The sequence below is a fragment of the Diceros bicornis genome, chromosome 9 (assembly GCF_020826845.1).
Source record: "Diceros bicornis minor isolate mBicDic1 chromosome 9, mDicBic1.mat.cur, whole genome shotgun sequence".
NCBI classification, from domain to species: domain Eukaryota; kingdom Metazoa; phylum Chordata; class Mammalia; order Perissodactyla; family Rhinocerotidae; genus Diceros; species Diceros bicornis.
Window position 1 is genome coordinate 74,912,211 of NC_080748.1, and position 18,397 is coordinate 74,930,607.

General features: G+C 40.6%; 1 protein-coding gene across 6 annotated transcripts in view; it reads right to left on the minus strand.

Moving 5' to 3' along the window:
* The window catches only part of DOCK9 (dedicator of cytokinesis 9), a 282,353-nt gene that overhangs the window by 79,670 nt on the left and 184,286 nt on the right, over nucleotides 1-18,397 (minus strand). For all 6 annotated transcript variants that reach the window (XM_058548414.1, XM_058548411.1, XM_058548416.1 and 3 more), the window contains exons 16-27: nucleotides 15,796-15,875; nucleotides 15,525-15,712; nucleotides 15,320-15,385; nucleotides 13,110-13,202; nucleotides 11,929-12,052; nucleotides 11,447-11,568; nucleotides 10,301-10,387; nucleotides 9,846-9,935; nucleotides 8,426-8,541; nucleotides 8,083-8,152; nucleotides 7,065-7,190; nucleotides 6,397-6,468 (exon numbers count right to left, since the gene is read on the minus strand). In XM_058548414.1, coding sequence (XP_058404397.1) covers nucleotides 6,397-6,468; nucleotides 7,065-7,190; nucleotides 8,083-8,152; nucleotides 8,426-8,541; nucleotides 9,846-9,935; nucleotides 10,301-10,387; nucleotides 11,447-11,568; nucleotides 11,929-12,052; nucleotides 13,110-13,202; nucleotides 15,320-15,385; nucleotides 15,525-15,712; nucleotides 15,796-15,875 — 1,234 coding nt within the window. The remainder of the gene's footprint in view (nucleotides 1-6,396; nucleotides 6,469-7,064; nucleotides 7,191-8,082; nucleotides 8,153-8,425; nucleotides 8,542-9,845; nucleotides 9,936-10,300; nucleotides 10,388-11,446; nucleotides 11,569-11,928; nucleotides 12,053-13,109; nucleotides 13,203-15,319; nucleotides 15,386-15,524; nucleotides 15,713-15,795; nucleotides 15,876-18,397) is intronic.

Sequence of the window (18,397 nt, forward strand, 5' to 3'; positions counted from 1 at the left end):
ATCTCAACATTTTAATTGGGTGCCTGGACACTCAGAATAAAGACTACCTTTACTAGCATCCCTTGCAGCTAGGTGTGGCTAACTAGCTAGCATGTGACTAAGTCTGGCCAAAGAGGCAGCAATAGGTCACATCCTTACGGAAAAAAAGGTGTGTCTTCTCCTTCCTGCTGGCTCCATGTAGATGTGGTGGTGAACCCAGTTACATCAGGAGGATGAGCAGTACTCCAGGTAGACAAAGCGATGAGGATAGGAAGGAGTCTGGGTCCCCGATAAACTCTGTGGAACAGAACCTCCATACTAGCTTACACTCTCATGTGAGAAGGAATAAATTTTTTTTTCTTGTTTAAGTCACTGTTATTTTAGATCTCTGTCACACTGGCTGAACCTACAGCCCTAAACCTTCAGATATCCCAAACATAGCTCATCACTTCCCATCTTCCCTGGTAAACTAGGTCCTCATTATCTCTCAATGGCTCCATTCTTCCATGCTCTCAAACTTAATATTAGGTGGCCTTTTTTCCCCCACTCAGATCTGACTTTACTGTGTTCTGTTTTGTTTAAGTCAGGTTTATTGAGGTTTAATTTACATACACTAAAACTCACCCTTTTAAGGTATACAGTTTGGTAAGTCTTGGCAAGTGAATACAGTTGTGTAACCACTACCAAAACCAAGACACAGTACATTCCTATCACCATAAAAGTTCCCTCATGTCCCTTTGAATCCCTTCCCCTCACCCCCAGCCCCTGGAAACCACTCCTCTGTCTTCTGTTCCTGTAATTTTTCTTTTTCTAGAATGTCACAAAATGGACTCATACAGTATGTAGTCTGTATGATTACAGTGACTTCTTTCACTTAACATAAAGCTTTTGAGATTCATCCATGTTATTGCAAGCATCAGTACTTAATTCCTTTCTATTACTAGGTAGTATTCCATTGTATGGCATTACCACAATTTGTTTATCCATTCACTAGTTAATGGACATTTGGTTGTTTCCAGTTTTTGGCTATTATGAATAAAGCTGCTATGAACACTTGAATACAGGTCTCTGTGTGAATATATGTTCTCATTTCTCTTCAGTAAATACTTAGAAATAGAATTGCAGGGGCTGGCCCCGTGGCTTAGCAGTTAAGTGTGCGCGCTCCGCTACTGGCAGCCCGGGTTCGGATCCCAGATGCGCGCTGACGCACCACTTGTCCGGCCATGCTGAGGCAGCGTCCCACATACAGCAACTAGAAGGATGTGCAACTATGACATACACTATCTACTGGGGAGAAAAAGGGAAAAAAAGGACGAGAACTGGCAATAGATGTTAGCTCAGGGCAGGTCTTCCTCAGCAAAAAGAGGAGTATTGGCATGGATGTTAGCTCAGGGCTGATCTTCCTCACAAAAAAAAAAAAGGAAAGAAATAGAATTGCTGGGTCAAATTATTAGTTGTCTCTTATTCACTCATAATGCTTTCCATCCTCATGCCCAATCTCACCTCATTCCCCTCAATGCTAGATCTTCAATCGGCACCATCATAAAATGTCATTTCCTATTATTGCAATTAGAGAACTAAAAAAAAAAAACAGAGACGTATAAAAAATGACAGGTGGATTAATCTGTTCCACAGGCTATTTAAACTCTAGGGGGAAGGTAGACTCATTGATATAAAAGTTTCTAAGCCACTCTTCTAACATTTATATGCTCTTTCATCTTGTCACTCCTGTTAAAGAACCTACCCTACCTCTCTCTGGTCTCTACCAAATCAGCTGCTGCTTGGCCTCAAAGCTCCCCATAATCTCATTCTCATTTCTGAGTTAATCTTGTTTTTCACTCTTCCTCTCTACCCTCAGCCTAAGCTCCACCACAGAGTAGCCACAGAGGCCTTCCCTGGGCATGAGCTCTTTCCTCTGCCTAACACTCATTCTCTCCCCAAATATGGCATCCTTCTAGGCCCAGGTAAAGTTCCATCTCTATCTCCACATTAATCTCCTATCATTTTGGAGCTCACACATACACCTTCTTGCACTCTCTCTAACTGTTCCAAGCTGAACGTCTTCTTTCTCCAAGGACTATGTAGCTTCAAGGTTGAGGATGCGCTCTCTACTCCATTTGCATTTCTCCTCAGTGCTCTGCACATGGAAAACAACTGTCCGAAACACTTATTCAGGGATGGAAGTATGGATATTAACATTCTGTCATCATATATCTACAGAGTTTACAAATATAGTTTGGGGGAAGTCCAGACAGTCCATTTAGAACAGGAACCATGCCATCCTTCTTCTACTTTCCAAGTGAAAGCTCTTTCCTTGCTCAATTAAGCCAGAAAATGGTGGAAGGCTAAACAACTGACGAACACTTAAGTGTATATATTCATCCTATCCTATGCTACGTTTTCCAACTTCCTTAAAGTACACCTGTAGAATGCTAGCAATTCAGTGTGGCAGGAAAGGAAATTCAAAATGAGTCTGCTGAAATTATAGTTGCTAAATATAAATTATAGAATAGAAACACCTAAAATATGTTGACCATAGAGGCAGAGTGGGGTTGGAGGTTGGGAACTCCTTAGCAGGCCTTGATGAGGTCTGTTTTATATTTTCCTCACAAACCACTTATTATAAATTCTAAGCACATGTCACCTATGAAACACTCAAGTCTCACAGTCATATGTAATCAATCCAAACTTTGCAGGTCCATCTGTGGTAGTAAGGAAATTGCTTATTTTAGATGCTAGTTCAAAGAGAGGCTCTGATTCACAGCATTCCTCAGCAAATGTAACAAAGTATAGTTTGATTGCCTGGGGATGGGAAGGTGGACACACATTGTTGCCTCCATCTTTAGCAAGAGTGTAGCATTAGAAGCAGGTATAAGAGCATGCAAATTTACCCCTCCACATAAATATGCATCAGACGGAATGATGCCATCAACACCAGGAGTGCACCCTGAAGGCCTCAGCTCAACGATGCCTCAGCTCAACTGTGCCCTTAAATGCCAGATATCCTTGTGAAGGGCACTTGCAGCAGCACTGAAAGCATTATTTGGCTCTTATATGAATCCATGGCCCAGGTGCCCCTACAAGACAGGTATGTGCCTGGTCATGGCACTTTAAGAAAGATTCACCAGGGCCGGCCCCGTGGCTTAAGGGTTAAGTGTGCGCGCTCCACTACTGGCAGCCCGGGTTCGGATCCCGGGCGCACACCAACGCACCGCTTCTCCGGCCATGCTGAGGCCGTGTCCCACATACAGCAACTAGAAGGATGTGCAGCTATGACATACAACTATCTACTGGGGCTTTGGGGAAACAAAAAAAGGAGGAGGATTGGCAATAGATGTTAGCTCAGAGCCGGTCTTCCTCAGCAAAAAGAGGAGCATTAGCATGGATGTTAGCTCAGGGCTGATCATCCTCACAAAAAAATAAATAAATAAAATAAAACTGTTAAAAAAATTAAAAAAAAATAAAACTCTTTAAAAGAAAGATTCACCAATGAGGAAAGAAGCAAGGTCAGGATTATAAACACATGGGATAATATTAAAGATCTTCAGTCTAAAAATATAAAAACTCTGAGGGGATCTGATTGTGATTTTAGAAATCACAAACGGTACGGGAATGATGAATGTGAACTTGTTCCCTAAATTCAGGACACTGGGATTGGGGACTAACACACACAATTCTTCAGATGCAAACATAAGACAAACATAAAAATAACCAATTCAACATATAAAACTCATTACTTCTAACACATGAGGCAAACTGAATGAATGCTTCAAAAAATGTGCGATTAATTCCTAGATCAATAATATGTGATTTGGGGAAAGGGTAGCACGGCATCTGGGGTGACATGGAAGCAGAAGTCAGAGAGGAGCTCTCTAAATGTGAAAATGTCAAACTCTCCAAAGTGGTAAGTAGGTGTTTAGAATCTTTTTTTATGGTAAATTATGTTATGGTTAAGCTTTCTCCTTTTGGATGCCAGTGTTTCATCCAATTTTAAAATAAACTACTTCTAAAAACTTTCTGAATATTGTTTTAGGACCAAGATATAATTAACTTATGAAAAAGGTTGTACATGGTAGCATTTGAGTGGTTTATTCCAAAGAGTTCCACAAACAACTTCCCAGAGGTGTTGGAGAATTAGGTTATAAGGCTGGAAATGTCAGGACATCTGGGAGAGGCTGACTCTGACTCCAGCACGAGCTCTTGGCTCTGCTCAGTTGCATGACTCTGGGCAGCTCACTTCTTGGGTCTATACTTCCATCTCAACCTCGGTGAACTACGAAGGAGCTGGACCAGAAGGTAGCTTTCAGGTCCCCACCATCCCTAAAGTTCTATGGCTTAATTTGGCATCTTAAGAAAAGAATACATGCAATTAAATTCCCTTATTAAATTTCTATCACAGTTCTTGGAAAGATGCCATTGATACTTGATTTTAAATATACTTCTTGTGAGTGTTTCAGAAGTTACCTCCTGACCATCACTCCCATGGTCTAATTGTATACTTTCCCATCTAAGCTCTGTGGGGGCACAAACCACGCCACATTTAACTTTGTAACCCTCAAGCCTGCATATAATAAGGGCTCAATGACTGTTTTCTGAACAAATCAGTTATATTTTTAAATATAATCAAGTTACTAATCTCTCTGAAGTGATCACAGTTATTTAGAGCCAAAAATGATGAAAAATCCAGTGGGGCCCTGTTATGGACTGAATTGTGTCCCCTCAAAATTCATATGTTTAAGTCCTAACCTCGAGTACTTTAGAATATGACCGTTTTTGGAGATAGGGTCTTTAAAGAGGTAATTAAGTTAACACAAGGTCATTAAGATGGGCCTTAATCTAACTGGGACTGGTGTTCTTATAAGAAGAGGAGATCAGGACACAGACACACACAGAGGGAAGACCACTTGAAGCCACAGGGAGAAGACGGCCATCCACAAGTCAAGGAGAGAGGCCTCAGAAGAAACCAACACTACTGACACCTTGATCTCAGACTTCTAGCCTCCAGAATTGTGAGGAAATAAATTTCTATTGTTTAAACCACCCAGGCTGTGGTAGTTGTTACGGTAGCCCAAGCAAACTAAGACAGGCCTAAAGCCTATCATGCATATGACAATATTTTTAACAGAAAGGTAATATATCCAAATGACCTGCATGTGTGCATGTGCATGCACACACACTTGGCTGCATATTGCCAAGTAGACAATCTGCTAGATTTTTTCCTTGGCAGGCTGTTCTTGCATGATTTAGACGGTGCATTACTCTGTGGAAGGCAAGGCCCACCTCCATCTGGCATCTCCTTGTGCACTAAAACTGGATTTAAAAGAAAAAAAAAAAGGAAATCTGCTGGTCAGGCACCAGCGCCTACTCTAGTAGAGGAAAGTACGGCTTTAGGTTCCGAACCACCAACCCTCCACCTGACAAAATCTAGCAGCCTTTCCCAAAGCTTCCTCTGAGAGTCCAGATCCCTTGTCCAGGGGGCCCAGATCTTGACCCTCCCTCCCTGTGGCTTCTCCCTCCCCTCCCCATTCATTGTGAGAGACTGCCAGGCACTATGACCACCACTCCCTGCACGAGCCCCTCCTGCTCTCTACCAGACTCCTCAAGACTCTGCTTTTGCACAGCTACAGTGCAGCAAGAATTCATAGTCATAACAGCAACTCCAAGACTCCATGCATCTCAGAAGGAACTCCACGACATGGCCACCTGTGTTTACTGCATTGGAATTTTATAAAAATTTATCTACAATGGGCTTCAGACAGCCAGCGGCGGCCAGTCACACCTTGACAGGCATCAGTCTAGATATGAGCATGGGGACAGCACGGGGACCTAGAGAGTCACAAAGGCACACACAACAGGCACCTCAGCAAGGAGGGTTTGGGGGAGACTGAGTTATCTCAGAGTCATTGGTTACAGAGGACATGAAGTAGCATCAGAAACTGTCATCTAAGTCCCTGAGAAAGGTCTACAATATTCATGACATTTAAGAAACACCAGGTAATTACATTTTAAATGAATGCTTAAACTACCATTCCCATTTCATCAGACTTAAAGACTTCTAAGTTAGTCAAAGGAGAAGACACCTTTTTCTTTGCATTTAATAACACAGTGCTTCAGGAGTGTGGGCTTTGGAGCCAGACTGGTCTCAAAACCTGGCTCCCTCTGTTCACTGGCAGCATGGTCGTGGGCAAGTAACTCAAGCACTCTGGCCTCAGCTTCTTCATCAATAAAAACAAGGGGCAAGACTAGGACGTCCCCCATAGGGTTGTTATAAAGCTAAAATGCTTTATTACTTGGAAAGCACTTAGAACAACACTGTAACTGGCATACGGAAAGCATTCATAAATGTTGGCTACAAACACAATGAAAGACACTTTCCCCTAAGAAGTGCCACACAAGCCCTGATATGAAGTGACGTACCTTCACTTTGGAGTTCTCTATCAAATGCTGAGCCATCGATTTTATCAAAACATCAAAGAAAAACCATGAATACTGAAAGAAAAAACAAAGGATCCCAGTGAGAAAAACAGCAAAATAGAAGGTGAGACATTTACCCTTAGGCTGACAATGTCACTGACATGAGACAGGTATGACGCAAAAACATGGCTGAACCTCTCAGCAAATCATTATCAAACCAGAGGTGCATGGCAGATGCTCTCCTGCGTTCCCATGTCCGACAACAAGTAACTCCATCCCACTAGGAAACTGGGTGCAGACGCTCAGCACAGCACAACCCAACAAGTGGCATTGCTGGATTAGATGTCAGTCTTTCCTCTTGGCTGGGTCTCTCACCTGCTGACATCTGCCTGTATAATCTATAATTCAGCATCCTCCAATTATTTGAATATATTGACTTATTAATACTTAAGAGCCCATGAAGCTTTGAATGTAGTAATACTTTGCAGCTCAACAGGAGCACAAGTCAAGTAGCAAAGTTGGTATTGAAAAACTAACTCTGTTACCGCTTTTTAGGAGGTGGTGATTATCTCTAAAAGCACACAAAAAGGGCGAATTGATCAGGCTGTGGAGTTTGAATTTTCTTCAATCAATTTCAATACCGCAGAGCAACACTGGCCCTCCCCACTTACCTTAAGTAGTTTGTTGCTGGTGAGGAAATCGGCAGAAGGCTTGAGAATTGTGGTCATGGATTTGGTCAGTTCTTCATGCACCGTCTTATATTCAGAAGCAACATACGGCTCAGCCTTATAAGCATACTTCGAAGAAAAAGGAAAGATACTTTAATGTACTGGTTCTCCAACTTGGACAGAAAGCTGGAGAGGCTCCAAAGGATAGAGATCAGGGACTGAGGCACAATTACATGGGTGGGAGAGGAAGGTGTAGAAAAAGAAGGTGGGAAGAGTGGTTGTCATGTGACAGAAAGAGGGAGCCCATCAAAATATGTGACTCACCTGACCCCATTAGATCAGTGGTCCTCCAGCCCACAACTCCACCACCCAAAGACTTCAAAAAACGTGTCACCACAATACTGAGTAACTGATACCCTGAAGAAGCCGTACTTGATTGTTTAAACTAACACATAGCTATAATTCATGGAGGTGTCTAAGACTAAATAGAATGTGTGTAACTTTTTAGAACACTAACTGCCACTGTGTTTACTGAATACTGTATATAAATGAAGAACTTGTTGATATTTATCCTAACGACATCTCTTGCTGTCCCACATAGTCATCTAATCTGATGGTGGCCAGAGCTAACCTTTCTATCTTGGGAGAAGCGGTTTTACTCGGAATTTTAGATGGGAAAAAAAAATGAAGACAATAAGCTACACCAGAGGCCTAGCCAAGAGCGACTTAAGATTCTTCTTTAAAATTTCGTGTCATTTGGGTCACATTACTTGCAAGACCCATTAAAAGAAATGTAGTTGAAAGAATGAAGTTAAGCAAATAAATGAATGGCTGCCCTTCTTTTGACATCCCGTTGTTCAGGTCCAAGCACTGGCTATGAGATACAGAAGAGAAAGCAGAAGTATTAAGTTTTTCCCCAAAATACATCCCAAAATAACTAAATTAAAAAAAAAAATAAGTTCTTAAAAGGAAAATTGGAGAGCCACAAATTTAAATGGTCGGGACAGTTTATTTTACATACCTTAACATATGACCTCAAGTGGCTCTCCAATCCTTCCTCATGGCACTGGGCAACCACATGAATAATGACCCTATACACCACAGGAATGAATAAAGCAATGAATAGTAATGTGAAAATGGAAACATTTCATTATTATCACAGTCGTAGTAGAACAATGATGATGCTATTGGCACCACAGGAAACAGGAAACAAGGAATTAGATGGGGTCCCTATATATGAGATCAAAAGAAATTTCTTAAATATAATGTTTAACACATACTAGCATCCAAGATATGTATGACTGTGCTCCAGGTGTGGACAGACTGAAGGGGAAGAAGAATATCCACCTTTCCATCTCTCTCACCGTGTCACGTTGACGGCAACTTCCTCCTGGCTTGCTCTGGTGAGGACACGGAACAGCTGGTTTAGGATGGTGGGCAAGAAGGCAATCATCACGTGGCCTTCCATCGCATGCAGGCTCTACAGACATGGAATGCCAAAGTTCAAGTTATCTTTTTAAAAGTAAACCAACCCCAAGCAATCTCCACTCAGTTCCAAACAGGAGTGGAAGAAGTCCATCTAAAACAAATGGAAGGCAGTGGCAGGCAGAATAAGGGACAAAGATGTCCAAGTCCCAATCCCCAAAACCTGTGAATATGTTACACAGCAAAGGGGAATTAAGACTGCTAACCACCTTAAGACTCTCCTGGATTATCCATTTAGGCTTGATGTAATCACAAGTGTCCTTAAAAGTGGAAGAGGGAGGCAGGAGAGTCGGGGGAGACACGCCTAAGGAAGAACGGTCAGAGATGCAACATTGTTGGCTTGGAGATGGAGGAAGGGGCCACAAGCCAAGGAATGAGGGCAGCCTTTAGAAGCTGGAAAAGGACAGGAAACAGATTTACCCCTAGAGTTTCCAGAAAGGAACTCAGCCCTGTTAATAACACTTTGATCTTAGCCTAGTGAGAGTGATGTCAGACTTCTGACCTACAGGAAGTGTAAGAAAACAAATTTGTGCTGTTTTAAGCCACCAAGTTTGTAGTAATTTGTTACAGCAGCAATAGAAAACTAATATAAAGGCTCTTCTTCAAGTCACATGACTCTCTATGAGGTAGCTGAAAGGGGACTTTGCAAAGCAGTAATTTCAGAATCCCCTTTCTTGCTTAAATCAAACAAACTTCTATTCCATTTCTCACATTTCTTATATTTTGTCCCCATGTCTAGAATGGGTACTCTCTTTTTTCAAAATGTTCCCCTAGAATTACATTCTGGATGAAACTTTTCCAGACAAACCCTCCTTGTTCTCACTGTGCAACCACTCCAAGAGCCTCCCTAACCCGTGCACAAAGCTGGGGTTGGTTACATGTATTATTTCTGTTTTTTTTTTTTAACCCACCTAGCATGCATCCACCAAGGTTATCTTCTACAATGAATGAGAAGTTACTTAACAGTGGGACTCAAGTCACTGCTTCTTATATGGCCAGTGAGCACTCAACAGGGAAGGCCTGCGTAAGGGAGTGGTTTTCCATGTAGGAACAATGTGTTTTAGGTCCGACCTGAGAAAAGTACACATGGGACTCATATGAAGGCAGGAGTAGTACTATGTCTGAGTCCACTTCTTGCCACCGTCTAAAACCATATATTCACTATCAACGTGAGAGCCTCTAGCTAAGGCTAGCCTCATAAGGTTTGCAAGGGGTAAGAACAACACTCACCACCAAAAAAGAAAACCTAACCTACTCCAAACTCATTATAAAGCAGTTACTAAGAAAGCCATCTGATACCTTAAGGTATTTTACAAGTTCATTCCCTAAGGCTTGGGCTCCGGATTCGGTTTTCTGACAGTACTGGAAGAAATTATGTAAATGCTGATCCTGGGGGATAAAAAGAAGACAAGCAAAAGAAAGCCTATTAGCATATATGCTGTGGAAAGAGCGGTATTTGTTTTTGCAGCATGCATTTTTTTAGACTATGAAATTGATTACATAAAAATGACATTAAAGAGATTTCAAACATCCTCCAAGAAAAGAGGAAAACTGTTGAAAAATGTTACTTGCACTATTCATTTATATTAGTACATATGAGCACCTCATATCTACCTTTTTTCTTCGAAAAAGAAGTACAGAGTGTAAACATATCCTTATAACATATCAATTAGGATTTCGTTTTGCCAAAAAGCCATGCGAACTCATTCACAGAGCAATCACTGCTAATTTTAACCAAACAGAATAGCACGTACCTGAGTATACACTGTGGAAACCAGATGAGTTGAAATTTTCAGCAGTGGCTTGCTTCCATCCACCCATTTAATTTCTGGACCATAATGCTGAAAAAATATGGAGAAACAAAAATCCCAACAGATTAGTAATCTTGGCTTCAAACACCAACTTCAGTGAGGGTACTGGTGAGGTACTGAAGGCCCAGACAGCTTCAGTGACTTGCTAGTTATGCCTGGTCCACAGCAGGAATGCAACCAATACTAATTTCTGCCCACTTTCTTCCCGCTAAGTACAATGCTCTTCTTACTGGATTTCCTAACTTATCACTTCCACTTATTTGCTGTTGTATGAGTTACTGTCCATTTGAGAGGGAAAGAATACTATTTTATCAATGACTTAACCACACTTGAGGTCAGAATTCTGAAAGAGACGGTAAAAGGTACTAGATAAAGCAAATAGGACAGTAAGCATGCCTGGCACAGGCAGAGGGTCAACCATCTGTTTGTGTTTATTTTAATTTCTGAAACCTCCATTTTTCTCATGTTCAGACTAGGAATTGTAACTGAATGTTATATGATTTACCATTACTTTGGAATATTCCATAACATGGGCCCAAATTGGGCACTATTTAAATGCAGAGAGACATTAAAAGCCATTCAAAATGAAATGAAACAGATCTTATCTAAGCATGTTACAAAATTTAAGATGGTTAAAAAGAATGCAAAGCCAACAAACAAATTGGAGAAATCTGAGAAAATTCAAGCTTTAATGAATCAGAAAGGTATCAGAAGAGGCTACCCTGCAGGTGAGAGATTTGCTTACTAGACTTAATTAAGCTGGAAGACAATTCTTAATCATTTGCATGACCCAAAGAACTCATCTTTGTGGCTGGTTTGCAGAGACAAACTTCTACCTCATCCAGTATCTCCAAGTCTCCATTTTCCTGCTGAGGCACTGCTGGCTCAAGGCCTATAAAGTGCCCAAACTATAATTCTAGATTGTGATAACTGTTAACACCACTGCCTTCCAATGGCCTAAGTTTACTCGAAAATGAATAACTAAAACCATAATGTTGGTGCTGCATGCTTTTTTGTGTTATCGTTGTTTTAGTTGTTCTTTAATGTTTTCTGAAGGAATTGGGATAAACCAATCATAAAGTCCTATACCCTGCCCATCCCAAGCTCCTGGTAGCCAAGGTAGCCAGATGGGAGAGTAGCTGAGACAGGAATGTGCTGCTCATTAGTCACCACCCTTCCATCTTTCAGGAGAGGAAGCCAGGAATATCCAACTGTTGAAACAAAGAACAAAAAAATTTACTTAAGTGTACGAAAACTTATGAAGAAAGCCAATGCTATTAACTCGCTGATATTTAAGAACTGTTATTATCAATCAGAGCAAGAGATTGAAAACGCCTCGAATGCAGTCTCTGCAGAACATTGTCTACAATGTACTTTGGCCTCTTTGGCCAAAGAATTAGAATTCTAAAATTATCTTTTATAAAAATTTACGTATGCAAGCCAGGCACACTACCTTCACAAATTTCATCTAAAAACTCCTTTGTAAATGGATGCAAATTCAGAATCAAAATAAAATTTAAGAACTTAACGTGTAAATCATGAAAAATCAAAGAAATGATGAAATTTCAAACCTTGTGTTTCAACAACATCCTTCTTCTTTGTGCTTCCTTTACTTGAATTATCGCAGCTGACATGGAAGAATGTGAACAACAAGTGGTGCTTTTCATGTAGCTGGGTGGGCAATTCTATTTTAATCTGCAAGGAAGACAAAATAACAGTCTTTCTAATATTCTGAAACAACAAAAATTCTCAGGGAAAGCAGCCACACAATGTGTCACGCAATGCACAAACATGCATTTGGTCTCCAAACTAATACTAACATTTGCAGTCAAAGACATCTGAGACTGTAAATTGTGCTAAGGAAGAAATGGATCCTTCACTCACTGCCAAGGTCTGAAGGTTTGTGTACGCCCCCAAATTCACATGTTGAAATCCTAACCAAAGTGACGGTATTAGTAGATGGGGCTGTTGGGGGGTGATTAGGTCATGAGGGTAGAGCCTTCATGAGTGTGATTAGTGCTCTTATAAAAGAGGCTCCACAGAACTCCCAGCCCCTTTTGCCATGTGAGGATACAACTGAGAAGTCTGTGACCCAGGAGATGGCCTTCACCCAACCATGCTGGCACCTTGATCTCAGACTTCCAGCCTCCAGAACTGTGAGCAATAAATTTCTGCAGTTTATAAGCCTGGCAGTCTGTGCAATTTTGTTAAAGCAGCACAAACAGACTAAGACATTCACTGACTAGAAACAGGAAAAAAGTTGGAATTTTGACTCTAGAAAGAATTGGAAAACACGTGACAGAAACCACTACACGAACTTAACACAGCCAAGGCATGATGAAAGACCAGCATAGAACATCTAAAAGTAGGATTCAAATAGTAGTTTTAATGAACTACATCATAATTATACATTAGCAAACCGAATGAGAAGAAAGGAAAATTCTCAGGTCCAACAAATGTAATTATACTTAAGTATGAATTTGAAAGGAAACATGTCAGAATACTAATTACAGTAGTGATGGAGAGAGTCTGACTTTTTTATATTATCTCCATTTTCCAAGTTTTTTTTTTTACAAAAAATGTTACTTTTATAATTAGAAAAAATTATGTAAAATAAATACTTCAACATTTAGTTCTATCAGTAATTTTAGTATAGTATGCAGCTTCTCTTGAATTTTGTTTTACCGAGCAAAAACTTAGAGTTTTCCTTAAAACTGGTTAAACTGGGTTTTCCCTTGAAAACTTCACTTACCTCATCATAAAATTCTGGGTTCTGGTGATGGTGTAAAACCGCAGCAAAGGCGCTTCTCGTGAACACCGGCCCCCCAGGTCTGCCGTAAATGCACTGTAATGAGTTGGCAAAGGGAAAACCAGTATTCAATTAACGGATTAAGAAATCAAACTCAGGGGCCAACCCCGTGGCTTGGCGGTTCGGTGCGTGTGCTCCGCTATTGGTGGCCCGGGTTTGAATACAGGTGCGCACCGACGCACCGCTTGTCCGGCCATGCTGAGGTGGCATCCCACATACAGCAACTAGAAGGATGTGCAACTATGATGTACAACTATCTACTGGGGCCTTGGGGAGAAAAAGGGAAAAAAAGGAGGAGGATTGGCAATAGATGTTAGCTCAGGGCCGGTCTTCCTCAGCAAAAAGAGGAGGATTGGCATGGATGTTAGCTCAGGGCTAATCTTCCTCACAAAAAAAAAAAAAAGAAAAGAAATCAAACTCAGATGTGTTGTGAAAAAAAAAAAAAGGCACTCTTACAGCATAAACTTAACCATCTCTGATGGATTTCTTCTGCCTATGAGACTTCAGGCCTGCAAACCCCCTTACTTCTGAGTCCAACCCTCCCTCCAGCTCATCTCCCAGCCCTCCCCCAACTCCCCTTCCCACCTCTCCAAGTTGTAGCTCTGGACGACCCCTTGCTCACTGTTCACTTTCACACCTCCATGCTTTTGCTTATGCAATTCCAGTGTCCAAACAACCTGCCCTTCTATGTGCACCAAGCAAACTCTCACGCATCCTTCAAGAAATTATTAACTCCTTCCTCTGTGTCCCCTCAGCATTTTTCTATACTAATTACTCAGTTTTGTTTAAAAAACATTTCAGTACTTCTACGTGCCGGGAGCTGTTTCTCCATGACTGCCTTTCCCACAAAACTGTGAATTTCTTGAGGGCAAAAACTATACTTTATTCTTCTTTGCATCTTTGTCTCCTTCTCTTCTTGGAAAATCATTTCACACAGTTACAGTAAATAACTTGGGCTCTGGAGCCAGACTGCCTGGGTTTGAACACCAGTTCCACTAATGTACGCCTCTAAGCAATTTATTTAAATTCTGTGCATTAGCTTCCTCATCTAAAAAATGTGGATAATAATAGTACCTAATTCAAAAGACTGTTATGAGAATTAAAGATGAGAGGATGGCACAAAAAGACCAGGCAGGGTTCTGCTCTACTGTACATGGGGTCACTAGGAGTTGGAATCGACTCGATGGCACTAACGACAATACCGATGTGGCACTTAGAGCAGAGTGCAGAATATAATAAACATTCAATAAACATCACCAAAGATCTACCACTATTATTATTACTATACTATAATAAATGTCAATCTATTATTATTATTATTTCTATTATCAATATTACTGTTATCATAATTCTTAGCACCCACACAATGCTGGCTCATAACAGGTACACAATATGTTTATCGACGTGAACATGCATAAGAAACTTTCATCCTTAAAGAGTATAACAAAACAGAAATAGTCAATTAGGAGCAAGAACTCAATTATTCCATATTCTATATGGTTCAGCACACGTGGTTATATATTGTAATGTATTGCAATGTATTTTTGTGTTTCTGTCAATTAAAGTATGTCAAATTCCTTTAGTTGTGCAATATCATGCAACTGCATTTTTTATTTATTCTTTTTTTTTTTTGGTGAGGAAGATTAGCCCTGAGCTAACATCTGTTGCCAATCCTCCTCTTTTTGCTGAGGAAGATTGGCCCCGGGCTAACATCTGTGTCCATCTTCTTCTTCTTTTTTTTTTTTTATAATTTCATTTATTTATTTCTTTTTCCCCAAAGCCCCAGTAGATAGTTGTATGTCGTAGTTGCACATCCTTCTAGCTGCCGTACGTGGGACGCGGCCCCAGCATGGCCGGAGAAGCGGCGTGTTGGTGCGCGCCCGGGATCCGAACCCGGGCCGCCAGCAGCGGAGCACGCGCACTTAACCGCCAAGCCACGGGGCCGGCCCTGTGTCCATCTTCTTCTACTTTATATGTGGGACGCCTGCTACGCATGGCTTGATAAGTGGTGCGCAGGTCTGCGCCCTGGATCTGAACCTGCGAACTCCAGGCTACCAAAGTGGAGCGTGCAAACTTAACCACTACATCACTGGGCCGGCCCCGCAACTGCGTTTTTTAAAATGGAAAAATGTGAACATATATAAAAAACAAACCTTCAGGGGCTGAGAGTCTTCCTCATCCGAATCTTTGAATTCAATGCAAACAGCAATATTTCTGGCCTGCAGCAGTATTTAAAGAAAAAAGAAAAAGAAAATAAAACAAAAGGGCAGAATATGTAAATATTTATAAAAGAACATGAGAAGTCAAATCCCACTAGAGTTTTGAAATCAAAAATAAAGCCTCAATCTTTGTACTCACCTTGGCAAAAGACTTTTGACTGTCATATTTCAAGTACTTAGGATAAACATACAGGTGATTGTTGTAGATGGTGTAAGGCTGAGTGTGTTTGGGTATGCAGGGCACAAATTCCTCTACTTCAAATGTGATGGGAGTTTTAGTACAGGTTTCAAATTGCTTCATGGGAATGTATGATGAATTGACATAATCTGAAAAATTAGAAACAAACAAATTGAAGTCAAAACCAAACAAACAAAATTTTGTCTGTTCATTACATAGAACTTACACTTACTAGGGAAGTCCGAGGAAACATTATCAATTGTAATGTCTAGATTGCCCAAAATTACTGGGAGTTTAGCCATCTTCTCAGGTCTGCAAAGAAAAGAAGAGAAAATCAAACTTTTATAAGTTAGGTTAGCTCTAAAACCTAAGTTCTAGAACAGTACTTCCAAGAGAAATATAATGCAAGCACAAAAGTAATTTTAAACTCTTTAGTAGCCACATTTATAAAAGTAAAAAGAAACAGGCACATTTTATTTAACCCAATATATCCAGAATAATATCATTTCAATATGTAATCAGTATAAAAAGTTCACTATAATTCTTCAAAACCAAATGTGGATTTTACATTTAGAGCTCATCTCAGCTTGGACTTGCTATATTTCAAGTGCTCAACAGCCACATGTGGCTAGTAGCTACCGTGCTGGATAGCACACGTGTAGATAAAATGCCAGCAAACTGTTGAAGTATTCCTCAATCGGTCCATTCTCCCCATAAATTCTTGGCTCATTTAGAATCATCAAAATTCAGAACTAGAAGTGATCTTAAGCTCTAGTGTCTAGCAAAATCCTAGATATAAAGTAGGCGCTCAATGAAACGTTTGGTGTCTGTATTTGGTCCGACTCAATCTAATACAGCAATCTCCTCTGTGACATTCCTGACAAGTACTGCTACTGCCTCAACCCTTCCTAGTGACAAGGAAACTTCTGACACAGCCATCTCAACACCAGATTGCTCTTCCTCATAGCATGGAAAAATTCGCCTCTCTGAACCTTCCACTCATCAAGGGGCCTAGTTATGTTTCTCTGTGGAATACTTTTCAACCATCTACAAATAGCTACCACATCTTTCTGAAGTCCTCCATTCTCGGCCCTTTGCACCATCCTTCAATGCCATTCCTCTCCTAGAAGAACATCCCATTTACATCATGGCACCCAGAACCGCATAGATCAAGCCCAGTATGCTCTGACCAGCTGGAGGTAGAGCAGCTGTCTGGCTTTTGAACAATACACCTTTCTACTAACGCAGTCAAGATGTTATTACTTTTAGGTAGCCACACCACCCTAGTGACCTACACTAAATTTACAATCACCTATATTCCCTAAATCTTTTTTCACATGCTCTACTATCATTTACTATATTCATATGCTTTACTACATCTCCATTCTATATTTATACAATTATGTTTAAAATCCTCAGAACAAGATTTTATTTTTTTCTTGATGAAATTTCATCTTCTTCTGTTTGAGCCATTTCTGGTTGATCAAAACCCTCCTAAATCCAGATTCTAACATCTAACGTATTAGATACTCCTAATAGCTCTATGTCATAAAGATACTTCATCAGCATCTTGTATTCTCATAAAAATGTCATTGATGAAGATACTGCATGGAATACTGCCAAGAACAGGCTCCTTCTCAAAGCTCTAGAGGCTCGTCGTCAGACTGACACTAGCCTATTCATCACCCTTCCTGGCATCTGGTTACTCCAGCAGTTGAACAGTTGTCCACTCATGCGTACTACGCTTCTCTGACTTGTTCATAGGACGCCATGGTACATACACTTGTCAAAGGCTTTGCCTTCCTCTGTTGCAGTAGCTTAGCAATCAAATTAAAAAGAGAGAAGCAGAAATGCAGTTAGGATGACTAGTTCAACATGACATGACTTATGCCTAGAAAACAGAAGGCTGTCTTGTGATTCTTCATAGGCCACCTGTTTAATACTGTCTTTTAGAACACTGCCAAGAAACATCAAAGCTCAGTGGCCAACAGATTCAGCATTTGGTTTTGTTGCCATTTTGAAAAGTTCCTACCTCCCATTTTTCAGGTTCGTCAGACATGACTGTTATCTATTAAGCAGTCTCACATGTAAATTCTCAGTATATCTTGGACTACTGTTCATCTGACTCAGGATTTCCCTAAAAAGTTCTCGCTTCCTTATGGCTACAGACTATGTCAAGCATATTCATCTTTGCCCATCACCAGCTCCAACTTGCAGAATCACTTTCTCCCAGGGTTCCTCTCATTTCCACTTGTCTTTTGTTTATACCTGAGTTTAAATGAGCAATTCCTTGAAATCCTGAGAGATAACTGTCAAGAAGGCAAGGTAACAATTTTTCACACATTCTGCCTTCAGTTAAAAAGATTTCTGGCCAAAAGATGTCCAGGTCCAGTCCAGCATTACTCCTACATTTTGTCCCTGTACTCATTCTGTGATTTATTCACAAACACAATATCCTTCTCTTCTAGCAGGAAGATTGTGCCCTTGACAACCATTTCCTGAGAGTGCTTGATGGCTTCCCAGGCACTGTGTACTCCCACAATGATCTATTGCTGGAGCCTTTCTCAGTTTTACGCAGAGCTTTTCAGGGGCATCGACCCTCAGACCTGTGGGTTTCTCTGTAGGTATAAATTTTCTTGACATATAGTGCCTTGCTCCACCTCTTCACTTGAACAATTTAACACTGCCAACGTACCACAAAATCTTAGAGACATCGATGAAGTTCTATCTGCTTCCTTGAGTCAGAAATACTCTATTACAAATGATATTTTTAAACGTAAGTACTCAAGAGTATTGCATATATCACCCCTTCCTAGTTGTTTCCACCTACGAAT